This window comes from Polyodon spathula, chromosome 7 (genome assembly GCF_017654505.1).
Source record: "Polyodon spathula isolate WHYD16114869_AA chromosome 7, ASM1765450v1, whole genome shotgun sequence".
Lineage (NCBI taxonomy): Eukaryota > Metazoa > Chordata > Actinopteri > Acipenseriformes > Polyodontidae > Polyodon > Polyodon spathula.
In genome coordinates, this window is record NC_054540.1 from 27666654 (window position 1) to 27688251 (window position 21598).

At 38.5% G+C, this 21598-nt stretch overlaps 2 protein-coding genes across 6 annotated transcripts; one reads left to right on the plus strand and one right to left on the minus strand.

Moving 5' to 3' along the window:
• The first annotated feature begins 6 nt into the window (after window positions 1-6).
• Window positions 7-4402, plus strand: c7h12orf73 (chromosome 7 C12orf73 homolog). Of its 4 annotated transcripts, XM_041255196.1 has the most exons (4): window positions 14-231; window positions 700-851; window positions 1417-1537; window positions 4380-4402. In XM_041255196.1, exons 2-3 carry the CDS (start codon window positions 744-746, stop codon window positions 1495-1497), a joined length of 189 nt encoding a protein of 62 aa, XP_041111130.1. In that variant the 5' UTR covers window positions 14-231; window positions 700-743; the 3' UTR covers window positions 1498-1537; window positions 4380-4402. The 4 variants fall into 4 exon arrangements, with proteins under 4 accessions (XP_041111132.1, XP_041111131.1, XP_041111130.1 ...); XM_041255198.1 differs by lacking the exon at window positions 4380-4402 and having other exon boundaries at window positions 7-231; window positions 712-851; window positions 1417-1756; XM_041255197.1 differs by lacking the exon at window positions 4380-4402 and having other exon boundaries at window positions 9-181; window positions 1417-1756.
• A 5109-nt stretch (window positions 4403-9511) lies between these two features.
• On the minus strand, window positions 9512-20999 carry LOC121318480 (endoplasmin-like). 2 transcript variants are annotated; one of them, XM_041255200.1, is made up of 18 exons: window positions 20818-20999; window positions 19357-19459; window positions 18900-19041; window positions 18560-18676; window positions 15288-15619; window positions 15089-15200; window positions 14783-14911; window positions 14556-14672; window positions 13427-13564; window positions 12989-13066; window positions 12798-12863; window positions 12112-12381; window positions 11143-11388; window positions 10921-11057; window positions 10686-10764; window positions 10411-10566; window positions 10136-10240; window positions 9512-9786 (listed from the first exon to the last, which is right to left on the minus strand). In XM_041255200.1, the coding sequence occupies exons 1-18, from the start codon at window positions 20864-20866 to the stop codon at window positions 9760-9762; spliced, it is 2403 nt and encodes an 800-aa protein (XP_041111134.1). In that variant the 5' UTR covers window positions 20867-20999; the 3' UTR covers window positions 9512-9759. The 2 variants fall into 2 exon arrangements, with proteins under 2 accessions (XP_041111134.1, XP_041111133.1); XM_041255199.1 differs by having other exon boundaries at window positions 9512-9789; window positions 20818-20998.
• Between the last annotated feature and the right edge of the window lie 599 nt (window positions 21000-21598).

A 21598-nucleotide genomic window follows, 5' to 3' on the forward strand; every position in this document is an offset into this window, starting at 1 on the left:
ACACGTGATTTTGCATTCAAGTTTAACTGGCAAATCTATTATTTGAGTTGTTCATTAAATGTGTGGACATCTAATTCGTGTTTCCTCCGTACGGAACAAAAATGTTGCCGTTAAATTGCAGTACGGAATTATATATATAGCGGGACTTATTCGGTCCCATTACATGTTCGTAGCAGACCAGGTAATGTTGTAAGTTGTTGTCAAAGACAGTGACCCGGGAGAAACTTAAAGGTAGTTTGTCTTTGTTTTAAAATACTAACTTGAATAAGTGTTTTGGATAACCCTGACAAATGAATATGCATCCTGTAAGAAGTATTGCGTAGACAGTGATCGCATGTTTGAAATCAATTTCAGTAGTTCTTTTTTAATTAATTATTTTCGAGTACACATAAACATGAACGCTTTTGAATTGATCCACTTACCGAGTATCATTTTCTACAACCTTTGAAAAAAAAAAAAAAAAAAAGTTTAAAAATAGACCCTAATTGTTAGTCTTACTGATGGACAGGAAACTTGTTTTTGAAAACCACGGGAACCTAACCTTGAGCTGGGGACTGCAACAGCAAGCTAAGGTGTCCAACAGTCTAGCCCTCTATGTACATTAACCGGTTTTATAGGTGGAGTATGTATCCTGCCCTTTTCTTATATTGAACAAAATACAGCGTTTGCTTGGATACATTAATAACTATTCCCCCCCAGGGTAAATAACAGATTCACGAGGTATCCCATACGTGGAGTTGGAAATGCCTGCTGGTGTGTCCTGGCCTCGCTACCTCAAAATGTTTGGGGCGAGTATTTTAACCATGTTTGCTGGTGCAGAAGTGGTTCATCAATACTACAGACCCGACCTGGTAAGAAAATGCACTTATATGAATCTGTTTGAATAATTATTGTTTACACTTGAGGGACTGGTTTTGAATCTTTTTCTAATATTTAAGTAGTACAACATTTACGTATACATTTTATAAATACTTTAAAGTATTTGTTAACCTGTAACTAGCTTTTTTGTTTTTTGTTTGCACCATGACACACACTGCTGTGTATTATAAAGCACTGAAAAATAAGTTTTCCTAACATGAATTTGTTGAAAAATAACAAGACTATTACAGATTATGATTCTGGGTGATGCAGAGAGGTTTTTATGTTTCTTGATTGATGGGACAAGGATGATTTTGAAAATATATATTTCTATTTTTCTGTAGAACCAACACCACACTAATCCTTGTTATTTTTTGCAAAGGACACTCTATTTGTTGCTGTTAACGTCTAAAAATGAGATTCTACATTTTAGAGGGTTCTGTCTGTACAAACACTTATCTAGTTAGTTTAACTATACAGTATTCCAATTGAAGAAATATATGTATTTGTCCTCAACACACTGTTTGCTAATGCAGATTGTTATTTATTATTTTCAAGTCTATTCCTGATGTTCCCCCCAAGCCTGGTGAACTGAGAACAGAACTTCTCGGAGTAAAAAAAACAGACAAGCAGTCCTGATGTTTAACACAAGTCTTTGTACATTTTGGACATTCTATTAGTATGTATAAAAAAATTCTTATTGAATTGTGTTTTATGGATAGAAGTTTGTGACTTGAAAATAGGAGTCATTATTAAATGCAAAGCTGGTAAAATAAAATAGTGTGTTGTAGTTATGTTTGATTTGTTTTAATGCCATGGAGGTTACCTCAAGTGTTGCTACTGTTAATTGCAAATCATGTAAAATTAAATAAACAAATCAGTTATGGATTTGTGAAAATTCCAGTATCTGTGTTTTGTGTAGGTCATCATATTGTGGAATATGTACCTGCCTAGTCACCAAATAACAAGTGTCAGTTTAATTAACTTTAACAACTTAATATCCTTAGAACTTCTAAGAAGTATCCAGACTAAAAGTTGGTTTATAGGCTATTTGTCAGCCATAACTAGGCAATAAAATTGTTATGATTACTCTGGACTCATCACACTTGCACTTGTAGATACTAGTAACAATTCTGGGGAGATGCCATCTACACCGGGGGAAAATTCTGAAATATTATTTGCAGTGTCAGTAACCTCTGATTTATACAGACTAGAATAAAATGTTTTCAGGACCTCATTAACCTGCTTTGGCTGTGAAATAATAGTACCATTATAATCTTTAATCATATTAATGGAGGCCAGAGGCTAGATGTTCAGATTGTTTTAATCTCAACACCAGCAATCTACTAGGCCTTTCTGTATGCTCCATAATATAACTAGCTAGACTTCTGAATGTAAAAATCTGCTTTGGTTCTAGTCAAATTCTCAAATTCCACCTTTAATGCAGCAAGGTTTTTAGCTTTGTTTTCAGAAAAACATATTTTTAGTTCTGTTTCTGATTTCAGTACTTCTGTCTCTATTTGAGAAATGTATTTATTTCGTGATCTCCTAAGGTTGGATGCAAAAGAAGTGCAGCTGCTTCTAATAAAACACTTAGTTACCTCCAACATTGAATGAGGGTTAATGAGGGCAAAAAAACTGGAGAAATAAATATGTAATCAATCCTAGAGAATGTTTTGTGTCTGTGAGAAACAAAGTGAAGTCTTTAACATTTGAGTTATTCAAGCGCCAAACATCTATTATATTTAAATCATGTGCAAACATCTGAAATGCTTTAAAGGCCAGACGTAAAGAATTAGCATTATTGTGAGACAAGTCTTTCTCAGGGTCAAAAGGCATGTTAAAATCCCCACTCATGATAACTGGAATGTTCAATAAAGTGCAATAAAGAATGTTCAAAAGAGTAAGTTTAACTATCGAAAAAACTGGGGTCAAAAACATTAGGTGCATATATATTTGCTAGACACAATCTATGCCATTTACAATTACAACATAGCAACACCTTCCTTCCTTATCCTTGCCTTTAGAATTTACAGTTATATTTGACTTTCTTTTTGATACAATTATAACCCCTTTTGATTTTGTTATGAAACAGGAATGACCAGTAAAAGTATAATGCTTATCTTGAAACCTATTTACACCACACAATTTTTGGTGTGACACTTCTAATAGCGCAATATCCACCCCTTTTTATTTAAAAAGATCAGATACGACACTAATTGGGCAGTTGAGTCTGTGGACATTCCAAGACATTATATTAGAATTACTCATAAGGTTTTATATATATATATATATATATATATATATATATATATATATATATATATATATATACATACATACATACATACATACATACATACATACATACACACACTATATATAGACACTGTAGTGAATTCCCTGGGCTGTGTATCCTATGGCCGCGTTTGATCTCTAAAGTTTTAGATGTTGAAAAACCAAGAGATGGAAGCCATTTGGGGATGCTAGCTTGAAGAAAAAAGAGCATGTTGTCCCCCTCAATCCATTCTGGTAGTCCCACCAGCCTCAGATTGTTTCTCTGATTCCTGTCCTGTAGATCTTGAAGACAAGAAAAAAAAACACTTTATATCTGTAGAGTTGTCTTATACAGAGTTACAATTTTGCCGCTGGGCTACCTGGATAATATTGATACGTTTAACCAGCTTAGGGATCTCTGCCGATATAGCTGCCATTTTTGTGTCAATCTGCACAATGCTGCTTCATCTGGGCTAGTTCGTCCCGCAAAACTTTAATATTAGTGAAGACAGCTGCCAGCGCGTCCTTCATTTCAGCCACTGCTTCGGCAAGGAAGGCTTTCAGCTCTCGATGCTGGACATCAGAAAATCGAGGTTATTCTTTCTTGCCATGACAGTATCTGAGAAGGTAAGATGTTTTTTCAATTGTTCAAAAGGATGGGGAGTGAGTATCTGGTTCCATTTTTGATAGAGGCCGTTTCTCCGGAGTTGTCATTTTTAAAATAAGTCAAAATAATCTGGCAACTCTTTTTAAAAAAAAAAAAAAAAAAAAAAAAAAAAAAAAAAAAGGTTAGTGAGGTTAAGTGTCCTGGGAAAAAATCTAAGCCGCCGTCTTAGTCAGAGGCAATTGGAAGTCTCCAGTTTAGGTTTTTGTAGCTTTAGGCAGTGTTGTAATCGAGTCACAAAGATTGGGACTCGACTTGTGTTGAGTCACAGGGGGTAAAGATTTGAGTTGAGTCTTTGATATGCCAAACTTGAGTCAAGTCATAGTTTGCTTGAGTTGAGTCAACTACCTGGTTCGAGTCAATTCAAGTCAATGGTTTCTACCTCTCCATTTCAGTGAATTCATGATTCCTTGGACTATGTATAAGCAGATTTTGTTATTGACCATCAGAGGCCCCTTTTACCTATGCCCAATTGGGTTTGATGTTCAGTAATGGATACCACAAAATAAAATAATGCATTTAACCTTTTGTTTACAATTTAACAGTGAAACTCAGATTTTTTTTTTTTTTTTTTTTTCAGATACTTTAACCAAATTGACATCTATTCTACGCTCTCACACCACACACCCAGTTTACTACTTGACCACCTTGACACCCCTCCTGCCCTCTCCTCCTTCTCTCTTCTCTCCATTGCTGATGTTTCTGGCTTACTGTTGAAATCAACTACTGCCACATGCCCCCTGGAGCCCTGGACGACTAACCTTGTCCTTTTCTGTGCTTCTGATCTTGCTCCTTCCATTATGCACACTCTCAATCAGTCTCTGGACTCTGGCTCGGTTCCTGCTGCCCTTAAGCTTGCCCGAGTTACACTGGTACTCAAAAACCCTCCCTCGATCCAGCTGACTTACCTAATTTCCGTCCCATCTCCAATCTCCCTTTTCTCTCAAAAACTCTTGAAAAGGCTGTAGCCAGCCAGTGCTTGAATCTCTACAGTCTAGTTTCTTGCCGCATCACAGTACTGAAACCGCTCTGCTCCGGATTGTGAATGATCTACACAATGCTGATGCTGGTGCTTCCTTGGTGCTTGTCCTCCTTGACATAATAGCTGCTTTTGACACCATGGATCATGGTGGTGTTCTTGACTGCTTTCAGAAGTATGGTGGGATCTTTGAAACTGTCTCTCCTGGATGTTATATTACCTATCTGGACGCAGTGGTGGTGCAAACCCAGTTACTTGTGGTGACCCCAAGGACCTGTTCTTGTGCCCCTTCTCTTCAATTATATTGAACACAGCCTCATGTTTCACTCCTATGGTGACAACCAGCTTAAAACTTGAACCTGGAAGCCCCTCTGTCACGGCTTGCATTCAAGACATCGAGGCCTGGACGTCTGCTAATTTTCTTCAGCTGAACACTAGCGAATCTGAAATCCTTCTAGTAGGATATAAAATTCTACTTAAGAATCTCAATATAGCTGCCCTGAACCTCAGAAACTGTCTGCTGCTGCCTTCCCCTACAGTATGAAGTCTTGGTGTGCTTCTTGACAACAACCCGTCTTTTGATGCTCACATCTCCTCTGTGGTCAAATCTTCCTTCTACCATCTTCAAAGTCCATCCCTACCTTTCCCTCCTGGATGCAGAGATACTTTGTCATGCACTTGTCTCCTCTCGACTCGATTACTGCAACTCTATGGTGGTCTCCCGCCACACACCATAAACCGACTGCAATTAGTTCAGAATGTCGCTCTGCCAGGTTCCAGCTGCACTGGCTACCTGTAAAGTTCAGGATTATTTTCAATAATCACGCCGGTCCCAAGTACCTGCTGACCTGCTACGTCCCTGCCTGCAAGCTGAGATCCTCCGACTGGCCTGCTTGTTATCCCCAAGCAAAAGTGCACCACACTTGGAGAACAATTGTTTTGGAACTCTTTTCGACCATCGCTCGCTTTAAATCAAGACCCACGTGTTCTCTCTTGCTTTCCATGTACTTTAAGATTGATATCTGCTATTAGCTGCTGTGTTGCTGCTACTATTTCATATATTATGCACTTTCCACTATTTTAAGTATATGGGTTTTCTTCTTCTTACTACTTCTTGTAAAGCGCTTTGTGATGGTGGTCCACTATGAAAGGTGCTATACAAAATAAAGATTGATTATGAAGTGACATTTTGTGGCATTTAATTTGATAGAGATCTTGCTTCTAGACCTTAAACCATTACAGTTAAAAAAAAAAAAACAGCCCAAGTAATGCAATTGAGGCAAAATCAGAAGCCATTTCATATTTGCACATGTACAGTGCCTATAGAGTGCCCCTTTTCAAATTTTTCACCTTTTGTTGCCTTATAGCCTGTAATTAAAATGCATTAATATATCTTTTTTTATCTACAACTTCCAAGTGAAAAAAAGTTTAGAAATTTGTAGAAAATTAATTAAAAATAAAAACTGAAATAGCTTGGTTGGATAAGTGTCCACCCCCCTCGTAATAGCAATCCTAAATTAGCTGAGGTGTAACCAATTGACTTCAAAATCACATAACAAGTTAAGTGGCCTCCAGCTGTGTTAAATTGTAGTGATTCACATGATTTCAGGATAAATTCAGTAGTTCTTGTAGATTCCCTCTGCTGGGTAGTGCATTTCAAAGCAAAGACTCAACCATGAGCACCAAGGCGCTTTCACAAGAACTCTTCGACAAAGTTGTTGAAAGGCACAGATCAGGGCAAAAGTATAAAAAAAATAAAGGCCTTGAATATTCCTTGGAGCACAGTCAAGACAATTAAGAAGTGGAAGGTTTAGACCCTGCCTAGATCAGGCTGTCCCTCCAAACTGGATGACAGAGCAAGGAGACTGATCAAAGAGGCTACCAAGAGGCAACTTTGCAAAAGCTACAGGCTTTTATGGCCAAGACTGGTCAAAGTGTGGACATGACAGCAATATCCCAAGCACTCCACAAATCTGGTCTGTATGGTAAGATGACAAGAAGGAAGCCATTACTCAAAAAAGCTCACTTTGAATCATGTTTGAATTATGCAGAAAAACACACAGGAGATTCTGTAGTCATGTAGCAAAAAGTTTTGTAGTCTGACAAAACTAAAATGGAACTTCTTGGCCTAAATGCAAACCCAACACGGTGCATCACCCAAAGAACACATACCTACTGTGAAGCATGGTATGGGGATGTTTCTCATCGGCAGGGACTGGGGCACTTGTCAGGATAGAAGGGAAAATGAATGGAGCAAAGTATAGAGAAGTCCTTGAGGAAAACCTGCTGCCATCTACAAGAAAAGCTGAAACTGGAACAGAAGTTCAGTTTTCAGCATGACAATGACCCAAAGCACACAGGCAAAGCTACACTGGAGTGGCTAAGGAACAAAAAAAGTAAATGTCCTTGAGTGGCCCAGTCAGAGCCCCGACCTAAATCCAATCGAAAATGTATGGCATTTCTTGAAGACTTTTGTCCATCTACGCTCCTCAAGGAACTTGACAGAGCTTGAACAGTTTTGTAAAGAATGGTCAAATCTAGGTATGCAAAGTTGGTAGAGACCTATCCCAACAGACCCACAGCTGTAATTGCTGTCAAAGGTGCTTCCACCAAGTATTAACTCAGGGTGATCAAGACTTATTCAATTATGATCTTTCAGTTTTGTACTTTAATCTTTTTTTCAATAACCCCCCCCCCCCTTAACAGTGTGGAGTATGGTGTATAGATAAAAATCTATATTTGAAATGCATGAAACTGAGGCACTAACACTTCAATGTTAAAAGTTCAAGGGGGTGTAGACTTTTTATAGGCACTGTATGTTCCAGTTCAAAATCAATAAACTCAATTTGCTTTTATTACAGAAAGATGTTTCTTGAAAGGCCGAGAGTTTAGCATTATAATGCAGGTTATAAATAGTTATTTTCAGAAAAAAAAAAAAAAAAAAAAAAAAAAAAGGTTGTCAACTAATACACACAGAACACATCGCACCCAGCATCTTAACCAGAGCTGACATTCCACCAAGGTCAAACTTAGGTTTCAAGCTATAACTGCATGATTGAGATGACTGCTTGGTATTTACTACTCAACTTCCAAATCTGTTACACAGCAAACCACGGAGTCTCTTGCACTTTACCAGAATTTTTACACAAGCCTCACATTGATGATGCAAACACAGCTAATTACAGCCATCGCACCATAAACCCTTTAACCACTTAGGACAATGAAATCAATGTAGTTTAAAATGAGCAAACACAGTAATTAAGAAGTCAATTGCATTTTGAATAACCCTACAAATGTAAAAGAAACTGCTGTTTCATAAACACATGCAAAATACCCCAGCAGTGCAAACAAACATTTTTTTTTAGTTGTGTAATAATTGATCTGTTCTCCAGTTATGACAAAATCCAGACCATTTCTTAAATTCATTGAAAGCAATGCAGTCCCATACGCAACCTCCTTTAGGCTGGTAATGTTGATTGTGCCTACTCCCAAAATCATGCTGCTGTGTGCTGTATGAATGTATTCTTAAAAAAAACAAAAAAAAAAAAACAAAATGTTTAACCAAACATCTATTCAGTATGAAAATCCCAATTTATTAAATTACACATCTAGAGCTTATTAAATTAATTCAGGAATTCTGGAAAACAAAGATGACCATCCAACAGCTTCTGTGATCATCCGTGTGCTGCAAGTGGTCAGAAGGCTATGGGAATGTAAAAATAAAGCTCCAGACGGTTGTTTGTGCATTCATTTCTTGAACAGTGCATTACATTAAGTTTCATTTAGAATTTGGATTTTAAATTTTAAAAAAATGAGCATAACTTCAAAACACCAAACCACTTTTCTACTGCATTTAAGTAGTAAGCTTAAATAAAAATAAAAATTGCTTGACCCAAAGTAATTTTGATTCTTGGCAAGAAACAACAGCAAAAACAATCAGTTATTTTAGACCATTTAATTTTTGTTTGACGTTTATCAGTGCTGGCAGGACGCAGACTTATTTCTCTCCCTGTCTACTCGATACCATAGTTCTTGCAAACTCCACAACCACCGCTATTCTCGATTTACCTTCCATGCTGCTGACACACTGCTATCGGTCTCTCATGTGTTCTTCACTCAGAGGCAGTGTTTGTATGCATCATAAAAAGGGCTGTGGTTACTGAAAGCAAAACTAACAATGCAATTTAATTTGTCATAGACTATGGATGGAGTGGAGAGTTTTGGGCTGGTACTAGTCATTGCAACTCTGGCTTTAGTTATGTTACTTTGTTATTGAGGAAGTTAAAACTTGCCGTTACAGGCTTACTGAAATGGACCAATGTCACTAGACAATTTTCCATATGTTGCCAAGTCACCTTTGAGTACAATGCGTCCTAAATATACATTTTCTTACTTCACTGCCACTAAAGTGGGTACTCTTTCTCCTTGAAAGCTGTACTCTGCCAAATCACAACTCAAACACCAGCATCAATTACTTCAATCAAGAGCCAATTACTTAAATTGTAAAATACAAAAAACAACTTAATTAAAATGTTAACACATTAAGTCTTTTTGGGGGCATAGATTTGTAAAAAACCTGTCAATTTAAATCCTTGGATAACACCTCCGAATTCAGTCAAGATAGGCGGTCTAACCAATGCACCCTCAGGATTAAGGGGTGTTGCGCATATATATCAGAGTCTACAAAAACAAATTTTACCTGTGCAAATTAAATTCTGTTGTAAAGACACACAGGTTTTTCAGAAACATTTAATGGTTCACTTGACAGAATGGTTTTTACTCAAGAAACATTCAGTTAAATATTAACACATTTACAATCATGAGGAATGTAAAAAAACAAAAACAAACACCTTTTAAAAAAAAAAAAAAACCTCTTATGCCCCTTCATTTCCAGTCCCCCACCCCCCCCAAATGCAGAGTCCAGACCGATCCAGATGGAGTTCTGCTCCTGATCACGTGCAGCCCAGCCCTCTTTAGTACTTTACAGCTCATCCTTGTCACTGGAGGACTGCTGAAAAAACAGAAATTAAGCAGGGCATTTCACACACTTTTCAGAAGCTGATTTTCTGGTTATGTTCCCATTTCCCCTTCCGTACGAATCAAGGATTGTCCGAGTAGTGAAATTAGGCTTCAAGTTAAACATGGATTGTGGTATGGGTGGCGGGTGGCGGGTGGCGCCCCCCCCCACCCCCCCGCCCCAACGGGGGTGGGGGGGAAAACACCTTCCTGGGTGGAAGGACCCACCTTAGACAAAAAGGTCCCAATTAAAAAAAAAAAAAAAAAAACCCACACCTGCCAGAATCTAAAGTTAGAATTGTGGCAGTAATATCACTGTTGCGCACTTTTGAGAAACTGACCTGCTCAGTATCTTCTGTTGCTTCATCCTCCTCCTCTTCTGCTTTTATTTCCTCATCTTCCTCTTCTGCAGTTTCTTCAGTCACATCTTCTGGTTCCTCCTCAACCTGAGTAAAGAAGAAGTAGTCAGAAGTGTTGATTATTGTTCACCTCCCACAAACACCCAATAATTGTGGCAAGAAAAAAAATGTAACCACGAAGAAATAAAACAAAGCTTCCTTGCATAAGCCAATTTTAGATTAAAAAAAAAAACACTAACTAAAAGCATTTTAGTTACCTTTTCAGCAAGGTCAACATTCATGCTGAGACGCAACATCCTTTCTATCCTGTCTCCATACTCCTTGGTGTCTGCCAGCTGATACCCTGAACGGAGGGTGGCCGTCTCAAACAGAACCACCGCTAGGTCAGCTGCGGTCTGGTCATCCTCATTTTCCTTAAGGGAGAATTAAAGTACAAGTTGGTTAACTTTCAGTACCAACTAATTTCACAGAAATAACTAGGATCATTTATCTTGTACTGAAATGCAAGAACAATTTTAGAAACACAGCTTACAGTTATACGTTTCAGCATCTCCTTGATAAGGGGGTGTCGAGGGTTAATTTCCAAGGTTTTTTTCTGACTAGCATAGTAACTGTGGGGAGAAATCAATATTAAAAAACATATACCTAATACAGCATCTCATCACTACCAATTAACAATTGCAATGGAAAATATTCTTATTGTCCACTGCTCAAGCCCATAACAGCCACTAATAGCACAAATGGTTTATTAAAACAGTAACACTCACTTTGTTGAAATATCTTTTCCTGTCTGGTATGCTTGTGCCTTCATAATCCTCTCCATATTTCCAGACCAGCCATACTGACTGGCAACCAAAGCACAAGGGGAGTCTGTGAGCCTCTGGGATAGAACAACCTTCTCAACCTGGAAAGGAAAGGACAAATATTCACACATCTTTTCAAACAAATTACCCAATAAATCCCCTCAAACCACACACTGTTCTCTTCACCTTGTCTTTCAGGGACTTCTCCTTCAACCAGTTGGTGAGGGGCTCAAAATCCTTCACCATTGCCTCCCTCCTCTCTTTCGCTTTGTCACTCTCTTCAAACTTAACTCCCTCCTTGGCCACATTCTGGAAGCGTTTGCCATCAAACTCAGGCAGGGCCTGGATGCAGTACTCGTCCACTGGCTCAGTCAGGTAGATTACCTCATACCCCTTTTTCAACAGAGTCTCTACAAAGGGGGAGGACTGTGCCTGTTCAGAGAAATCACATACCGTTAATGCACTTAGACAAAACTGATGTGAAGTATAAAATAAAAAAATCTGGTTTATGCTTAATTGTTAAATGCCATGGAAAATAAGCAGCAATATAAAGCCCTTTTCACACTAGCATGCTCTACCCGGGTCAGGACCCGGTGTCATGCAGGTTAGCTACGAGACTTTGACTTTGTGATAGACGCAAGTAAACAATATGCATACCAATGCCCCAGAAGTTTGTTAAAACGCTTCCTTCCAAGCTTCTCTGGACTGAGCAGTCAGCCCAAATGATTAGAGAAACGTTTCATCATCCCTGTTGCAATCTGTCTCATGCTGTGTCTCAAGCAACATAAATGGCTAAACAGAATAAACAAACATTCCTTGCAGAAGTAATACCTTCATGCAGGCGTGGCTGTTATTTCATCCGCCAAACATTTGTCTCTCTCAACCTGGGTCAAAGCATGTCAACCCATATCCTGAGGTGGGTCGGTCTGACCCGGGTAACACCCAGGTATATGGTTTCACACTACGCAGGATTGTTACCTGGATAGCCAGAACCCAGGTATAAGTGCCAATGTGAAAGGGGCTCAACGTTGACTGGAATTGTGCAAACCCAGTTTCCAAAAAAAAAAAAAAAAAAAAAAACACACCATACAACCCTTACATTTGACTATACAAAATCCCTGGTAGGAATGGAATGCAAGGCCCTGCTATCCATACCTCCTTCCTGCTGGTTCCAGCCATGAAGTAGATTTTGTCCTGCTTCTCTTTCATTCTCTCCACATACTGCTCAAGGCTGCTGAGCTCGGTTTCGCTGTGAGAGGTGTGGAAGCGCAGCAGTTTCGCCAGACGTGTCCTGTTTGAGTGGTCCTCAATCACACCCAGCTTGATGTTTGTTCCAAACTCCTTCCAGAACTTCTCATTGTACTTCTCATCACCAATCTTCTTAATCATGTCCAGGGTCTTGCGCACCAGCTTCTTACGAATAACCTGAGGTTTACGAAAAACATAAAAAGGAGTCACAACAGCCACTGGTTCTGCTTAATCAACATGTTTAGAATTCAAGAACGGTCCAACTGGCAGCAGTAACAAATCATTCCCGTCAAGGAATTACAGAAGCGTACCCTGCCAAAAATAGGCCCACCAGGATCATGAAAAGGTAGACCAACACATCCAACTGTAGTTAATGTAAATGCATTACACAAACATACAACTAGTTTTTCTACTACCAAGTTGTATCACAATTTCACAATAGGATAAATGGTAGTTTGTGCAAAAGTAAGAATGTTAGTGTACCATGCAGACCAATTTCATCATTAAATAAATGCTTCTACTTTATTGATCATTGGCTCTATTACATTGTGCTAAAACCAGTGTGACTACTTTAAGATCAGAACGAAACTCACCTTGAGAAGTTTGTGTTGCTGCAGGGTTTCTCTGGACACATTCAGAGGAAGGTCATCCGAGTCAACCTGAACAAGTGGTTTGATTAGTATTAATGAATACAAAATTAAATGATCAACCAGTCCAACAGTGGGATTATGTAGAGCAAGTATTACCCCACCAAATGTAAACAATGTAATCCAATATCACTCACCACTCCTTTGACAAAGTTCAGGTATTTGGGCATCATGTCATTGAAATCATCAGTGATGAATACACGACGGACAAACAGCTGTAGAGAAAAGCAATATTCATCTAAACCACTTAAAATAAAAGCTCAAACTATTGTGCTTGTACAAAAACACAGAATTTGTTTGGATATTAGCTCAATTTAAATATTCACTGATATTTGTTAGTTCTCAAAAAAGTAATAAGCCATTATATTGCAGCAGGGGCATGGGACATGGCCCACATGTGCCCTTTTACAGCAAGACATTAGTAATTTGTCCCAGCACTAGTTAATATACACATTAAAGTAGTCCACTAAACCTTGGGTTTGAGAATTCATAATAACCATCTAAAGGGAAATATCCAATAAAAACACAACCACAAATTAGTTAATACCCTCATTATGTGAAGAGTAAATGCATACCTTGATGAAGTCATTTTTCTTTGATCCGTACTCGTCAAAGATCCCTCGTGGAGCAGCACCAGGCACAAACAGGATGGATTTGAAGGTGACCTCTCCTTCAGCAGTGAAGTGAATATAACACATTGGATCCTCTGTATCCTACAGGTAAGAGATTGAAACACTGTGGCACAAACTCTGGGTTCAATTTTTAGGCTTGTCCGTTTGCCCGGGACAGTCAAATTTAGACAGACTAGGGCTTCCAAGGTATTCGGTAGACTGTAGGACAAGAGCCTAGCAAATATATTTTAATAACATCTTTTATAATGAAAGCCAACCCTTCCTGTATTGGGCATGCCTGACATCAATGGAAAAGCGCAAAGCCTGTGCTTTTAAAAGTTACATTGAAACTGGAGCGCTTTCTGTTGAAGCAACAGAGTAACAGGCAACAAATGAAACATAGGAGCAGACCTGTCAGCTGACTCGAGCCTTAGTTTCGGTTTGCTGTATTTGCTTAGGAATATGTTTGCTGTAGATATTCATGAGAAGGTATTGCCCACCGATACACTATGTCTGGGATCCATACAGACCCAAAACTGAAAATAATTTGGTAAATTTAACCAGGCTACCTGGACTAGAATTATCTTTTGCATATTGTAACAGGATGGGTGCCTGACTACCTAAAAGGAAACTGAAATCAAGCCACTAGATCCACCTAACAAAGCACTGTGGTGTCTGAATGGACCCCAGGTTAAAGCTTAAATAATCAAGTGCCAAATCATAATTGTATTAATGCAAAAACCTGTATTTGAATCAGCCATTTACTGAATCAGTGCATCCCTAGTTAAGGGTCTTACTGTGAAACATACAATTTGTAGAGCTGCTCACTAGAAATTAATTTTAAACACTACATATACTGTTACTATTTGCAGACAACTACTTTTCTATCTTGTCCATGGGACAATCAGAAAAGAAAACCTTTAACCCTGAAACAGTGAGAATAGTCAACTGAACTCTAGAAATTAATGTTTATACGCCAAAAAGGGGCGCCAGAGCATACCCTTAAATTAACCAGTGAAATACCTGTTCAGCTCTTCAGATGCATGGGACAAGTATAAGCTTGTGTACAACTAAATCCACAAGGTCTATTTACCTTGGAGAAGGTTTTGTAAAAAGCAGTGTATTCATCTTCCTCCACTTCTTTTGCTTGTCTTTGCCAGATGGGTTTGATGTCATTCATCAGTTCCCAGTCCCATACTGTCTTCTCCACCTAGAAGATCAAAATAGTCATGGAGGTGGCTTGAATGGTTAATGGTTGCATTAGGGTCTTACAATAGCACTACAGACATGTACATTAAGTTGCAATTAAAATGTCCTTACCTTTTTAGTCTTCGGTTTCTTTTCTTTCTCTTCATCCTCCTCCTCAACTTCAGCCTCTTCATCAGCATCAGTCTCATCTTTTTCTGCTTCAGCCTCTGCTTCATCAAGGGGCTCCTCCACAGTCTCAGTCTGAACAAAGCACAACATTAAATACATTTACCCCAAGTAGACATGTTTTAGCAGTACATTTCAAATGGCTTCTGAATTAACCTGTACTTATAACAAAGCTATTTGAATCATATGATTTATGTATTTTTGTATAAAACACATTGGCTGGCAAAATAGCTCAATTAACAATACACTCACCTTGCTACTCCAAACGTAGATGGGAAAGTTGATAAACTGGGAGTATTTCTTCACAAGGTTCTTGATGGTCTCAAGTTCCAGGTAGTCAGATGCCTCCTCTTTCATCACCAACCTGAAAAAATCAGGAGTTAAGAATAAAATTTGAGATATTTAGAATGACATAGAACGGTACTCTTATCAATTTAAGACAATAACTCACGTAATTGTTGAGCCACGGCCCAAGGTGTTTCCCCTGGGATCTTCAATGACAGAGAATGCGTTGGAGTCAGATTCCCAGATCTGCTGCGTGTCGTTGTTGTGCTTGGATGTTACAATGACCTTGTCCGCCACAAGGAAGGCGGAGTAGAAACCAACACCGAATTGTCCAATGAGTTCCGATGTGGACTGATCATCAGCCTGCATTTCTGTCATTTTGTTTAAGAACTCGCTGGTCCCAGACTTGGCGATGGTGCCCAAATTCTTTACAAGCTCCTCCTGTGTCATTCCAATTCCAGTGTCAGTTATATGTAGCATGTTCTTTTCTTTGTCAGACTAAAAGACAAACCAGAGGATACAGGAATTACACTTATGAACAAATTGTATTTATGTATAAAATAAATTTCTACATATGCTTGCTACTAGACAATTTATAGAAGTTTTTTAGAAATAATTTACTGTTTTTTCAATCTATCAGTTCAAATAGAGAATGGGTGAAAATAGACATGCTTAAAAAAAGCCACACATCCAGACTATGCCATTGAGAAACATCTCATTTAGTAAAGCCTCTCACATTTAACCATGGTTACCATCATTCCAATTGAAATAACTTTTGGTTACAGTTGAGATACCTTGTAAAGAAATACCCTACACATTTAAAAAAGGTCTCAAACTATACAAAACACAGCATATAAAAGTGTATCGCACACAACAAATTTAGAATATGCACAGAACAGTTGAACAGGACTAACTTGCACTTGAGTCTGAGTTCCACCCCCACTACTGCTTCAGTGCAGCTGGACTCACTGAAGGCAGACTGAAGTGTTTTCCTCTTGTGCCCCACTGTATACCTACAGCAAAAGCTTACCTACACCTTAACCCGCAAATTCCAAAGTAGGTGCTTAGAATGACAGGCGCTGTAGCTGGAAAATGAAAGTTAAGTCTGTGCAGGTCATGAACATTGTTCATTTGTTTAAATGACTGTCATTCTAGCACTGCTTTAGTCAGAGAACAGTCAAAACAGGATGAAATGACTGACAGTGAAACTACTGTAGCTTAAGGGACCACCGAGACTACCGACAGCAACCCCTAGCCATTCAGAGTGGAACGGACACAGGACAGACAGCAAGTAAAGAAAAACTACACAAAACTAGACTTTCTAAAATTATTTTTGGTAAGAAAATAAACTAACGAGTGGTTTTAACAATGTTTCCTATCTAAGGATATTTGTTAAACTCACGTTTGGGGAATTCGATGTTGAACACTCTTCATGGATTAAAAATCAAAGTCACAAGCATATACAGTGCCTACAGAAAGTCTACACACCTTCTCAAAATGTTCACCTTTTGTTACCTTATAGCCTGGAAAAAAAATGCATTAAAATAGTTTATCTACACATCCTACCCCACAACAAGTGAAATACATTTCTAGAAAATTAATAAAAACTGAAATAGCCCGGTTGGATAAGCATCCCTTGTAACAGCAACCCTAAATTAGCTCAGGTGTAACCAATCACCTTCAAAATCACACAAGTGGCCTCCACCTGTGTTAAATTGTAGTCAATTCACATGATTTCAGGATAAATGTAGCAGTTCCTGTAGGTTCCCTCTGCTGGGTAGTGCATTTCAAAGCAAAGAAAACCATGAGCACCAAGGCGCTTTCAAAAGAACTCCGGGACAAAGTGGCCGAAAGGCACAGATCAGGGGATGGGTATAAGGGAGCACGGTCAAGACTTAAGAAATGAAAAGTGTATGGCACCACCAAGGCCCTGTCTAGAGCAGGCCGTCCCTCCAAACTGGATGACAGAGCAAAGGAAACTGATCAGAGAGGCTACCAAGAGGCCAATGGCAACTTTACAATTTTTTATGTCCAAGACTGGTCAAAGTGTGCATGTGACAACAATATCCCAAGCACTCCACAGGTCTGGCCTGTATGGTAGGGTAGCAAGAAGGAAGCCATTACTCAAAGAAATGAATCTCGTTTGAAGCATGCAAAAGAAAAAATTGAGAGATTCTGTAGCCATGTGGCTAAAAGTTGTGGTCTGATGAAACTAAAATGGAACTTTTGGGCCTAAATGCAAAGCATTATGTTTGGAGCAAACCCAACACAAAGAACACTATCCACACTAAAGCATGGTGGTGGCAGCATCATGTTATTGGGATGTTTCTCAGACAGGGACTGGGGCACTTGTTTGGATAGAAGGGAAAATGAATGGAGCAAAGTACAGAGAAGTCAATGAGGAAAACCTGTGGCCCTCCGCAAGAAAGCTGAAACTGGGACGGAAGCTCACCTTTCAGCATGACAACGACCCAAAGCACACAGCCAAAGCTACACTGGAATAGCCAAGGAACAAAAATGTAAATGTCCTTGAGTGGCCCAGTCAGAGCCCCGACCTAAATCCAATCAAATTTGTGGCATGACTTGAAGATTGCTGTCCATCAACACTCCAAGGAACTTGACAGAGCGTGAACAGTTTTGTAAAGAATGGTCAAATATTGCCAAATCTAGGTGTGCAAAGTTGGTAGAGACCTATCCCAGACTCACAGCTGTAATTGCTGTCAAAGGTGCTTCCACCAAGTATTAACTCAGGGGGTGGATACTTATCCAATTAAGGTCTTTCAGTTTTGTATTGTATATATAATTTCTCAATAAAAACTATTTCCCTCAACAGTGTGGAGTATGGCGTGTAGAGAAGTGGGAAAAAAAAAAAATCTTCATTCAAATGCATGAAAGAGGCATGAAGAACAAAATGTGAAAAAGTTGGAGGGTGTAGACTTTCTATAGGCCCTGTATAAACACACACCAATTGCCCCACTCATCCATTCTAGCACTACTGGGACAACTTGCTTCTAACTAAACTGATTAAACAAAGTTCAGAAAAATTAAGTTAGGCTAACTCAATCTTATGATTGCTCTGACAAACACACAGTGATTTAAGTTTGTTCATCTTTGTGCCTACAAGTCTGCAAATACAGTATTATTAGCAAAACCTGTGAGGAAATTGTATAGGTAGGAGCCCTAAACATTTTGGTATTTTCAGGTTTATTTTTCTGATTTTTCCATTTGACGGAAGGGGCGTTGTATCTTTGCATATACAATATCTATGGTCTTTGCATCTTAACGACCAATGTGGTTCTCCCTGTACAAAATGTGCACAAATTCAAATATAATTCCAATCTTAATGCTCTGCCATATACATTTTACCATTATCCCCCGCTCTGCCCTGGATTCCACGATTGTCAGTGCTCTTGTTCATGCTTAATTGACTTTACAAACCTTAATTTTAATGGTCAGCTCCTCATTGCCAGCCAATGCATCATCGTTGGTCAGAGACATCAGACGAATCTTATCCAGGGCATCAGAGGCATTGGAGATTAACTCCCTCAGGAAAATCTTAAGGTAGACAAAGAATGGGGGAAGATTTGGAAGTATGTTTAACTGCATAATTTTAGATACCCAAACTATTGCATTTACTTGTATGGCTGCTAATTAGTTCTCAGACACCATCAGCTATCTACAAAGTTTATAAGACAGCTTTTATTTGTGCATCCAAGTTCAATTTTATTGTGTAGCAAGCTAAGACAGATACTATCCCCAGAAATTAGAAAATAGTCACCTCCTTGTTCTTGTACAGGGAGTTAATGATCAGCTTCATCATCCTGTTCACCTCAGCCTGAAAGACATGCTTCTCAGATTTCTCTCGTAGCTCTTTTATCTGAGCAGCATTTAGCCCATCTAACTGGATAGCCTCTTCCTCTCTGCAGACAGGCAGGTCATACCAATTAAGGCATATAGAAACACTGGCATTTAAGAGTTATTGACAATCCCGGTTGACATAGTGTGACAGTGTATATTTACCAAGAAGTTTAGGCAGTTTGCGTAAAAAGGACTATGGCCCAGTGTCTTTACATGGTAAGGAAACAAGTCTACTAGCAATTACATGCAATGTCTGACAGAACTTTGAACAGCAACTTCAAACTATACAGCATTCGCACAGCATGGCTTAGGTGCCCTTCATCTGATACATACTGACATACAAAAGGAACTACTGAAAAGTAAATCAGAATACAAACCTTTGAACTACTTCATCGTCTGTCCTGGACCCATCCCTGCTTTTTCCTAAATCATCTTCCACAGTTCCATCTACATCCACTTCATCTTCTGCTCGAACTGATGCTTTAATGGCAAAAAAAAAAAAAAAAAAAAAAAAAAAAAAAAAAAAAAAGTGTTTTAGGTGCCAGTGCAGTGTTTAGGACTAGGCACTAAATGTTTCCTTTCCAAAGCTGGACATGAGGTAACAGTATATTTACTGGTTGATCATTTTAGGTATGAAACATAAAAAGATGAATTGTTCAACATGGATGTTAAATAAGGGGAGGTACAACCTAGACTGGATATCCGCCTCATTCTTTACACTACTTCTGGAGTTCAGCTTTACAAAGTCTTGCAAGTAGATTACCATGAAAAAAAACAATTCAACTGCCATTACCGTTAATCACCACCAACCACTCTGCATGTCTAAGCAGCATCGTACATGAAAATTGATTAACACGTTTTTGTTTCACAAGTGGGACTAACCCTATCCTTTGTCAGGCAGTCAGTGCTGGTTGCAGACCTACAGCAAGCAGTGTACACAAGGAGGCACAACGACTTTCATCAGTGCATGTCAGTAGTTAAGCTGGGACAGGACAAAGACCACCATCTGTCACTTTAAACTACAGCATTTTAAAACTTAAAAGGGCACACATGCCCAAAATGAATACATGTCTTCAGCGACAATGAAACTAAATAGTTACCTTGTCTTGACAACTTCAGTCTTACCAAGCCACATTACATGGACTTGCTCACAAGTTTAGTAGAGTCTACGACTGGTCACATTGACAGTTTGATATTCAAGAATCTAGAGGACTGCCCCGAGTGCTACCCAACACAGGTGTGCGAAACTAGTTTTTGACTGGTGCAGGAATACACTTCATACAAACCTAGCTCTAGATTTTGTCTTGAGCCTTGGCACAATTATTTTTAATCTACTGTATTCCTGAAATATATATATATATAATATATATAGATATATATATATACAGACGTTCATGTCTGCACGTTTTATGAAATATATATTATAGTAAGCACGTATCGCTTATTTATAAAGTATATGCACGACCTGGTTTTGGTATACAATAGCGCATATATATATATATATATATATATATATATATATATTTATAATATATATATATAATCTATAATATATATAACAAATCAGTCTGCAAGGAGCGTTCTCTTGGGTAACAGAGATTAAATAGAAACTTCCAGAAACATGTGAAACTACACCGACAAGAACCAGACTACAAATAACAAAAGCACAGCAAAACTAACATTTTAACACACATTTTTAGAGAGCGTTTTATTACAAACAGAAATTTGTATTTTTATACAAGACATACAGTTAAATCGAATTCTCTGAAATGGTTAGGTCTTTACGCATCAGGTTAAATCAATTGACAACCAAAAACCAGAAATTAAATAATACTTACTAAATGCTAGAAGCGCACAAAAGAGACCTATAAGCCACAGCTTCCTCATGTTTACGTGACACTTCCAGGAAATGTTTAGATATAAACTTCTGACACAAAAACAATCTTTACCAAATAATCCCTCTACCTTCCTACGGCAAGACTTCTAAACTCAGATCGGATGTAGCCCTCCTGCGTCTCATTTATGAAAGACCTCACGCGAAAAGAGGTGGAAAACACAATCTGGCCAACCGTGGCTCACCACGCACAACAAGTAGCCAATTACACAGCAAGCAGAAGCCTACGTCGCCCAATCAGAGCCTTCCAAGTCCAACTTAATACGTCGGGAGCGTGTCTTCTTCTGATTGGCTGCTGAACGCAATTGTTAAACATTCCAGAAAAAAAAAAAAAAAAAAAATATATATATATATATATATATATATATATATATATATATATATATATATCTCCATTAATTTCAAGGTTCTTGTTATCATGATAAGAAATTAGTAAAACCTATTTAGAAGATTTCCCTTGGCAACCAGGACTGTCGCTGTTGCTATATACAGTATTAATATTGCAGGCTAAACTCCCGAAGGAAATCTGCAGCACACGTTGTTTTTAGGAGCAGGTTAGGTGAACATGAAATCATGCAAACCAATGAAAATGTTACGCTTCAGCCCACAACAGCACACGATTGTGGATGTACACAAAACGTTCAGACGATTAAAACATATTTTATTTCAGGACGTTTCAGACACAAGCCCTTCTTCAGTCGTGTAAAGAAAAGTAAATAGTGCAG

Bases quoted from the DNA above. Each gene is read 5' to 3' on its own strand.
- c7h12orf73 (XM_041255198.1), top strand. From the start codon at position 744: ATGCCTGCTGGTGTGTCCTGGCCTCGCTACCTCAAAATGTTTGGGGCG. The intron at 852-1,416 runs GTAAGAAAATGC...ATTATTTTCAAG, and splicing joins AATACTACAGACCCGACCTG to TCTATTCCTGATGTTCCCCC.
- LOC121318480 (XM_041255199.1), bottom strand. From the start codon at position 20,866: ATGAGGAAGCTGTGGCTTATAGGTCTCTTTTGTGCGCTTCTAGCATTT. The intron at 19,042-19,356 runs GTTTGTATTCTG...GCCTGTCTGCAG, and splicing joins GACGATGAAGTAGTTCAAAG to AGAGGAAGAGGCTATCCAGT. The intron at 14,912-15,088 runs GTGAGTGTATTG...TGCTTTGTTCAG, and splicing joins TCTACGTTTGGAGTAGCAAG to ACTGAGACTGTGGAGGAGCC.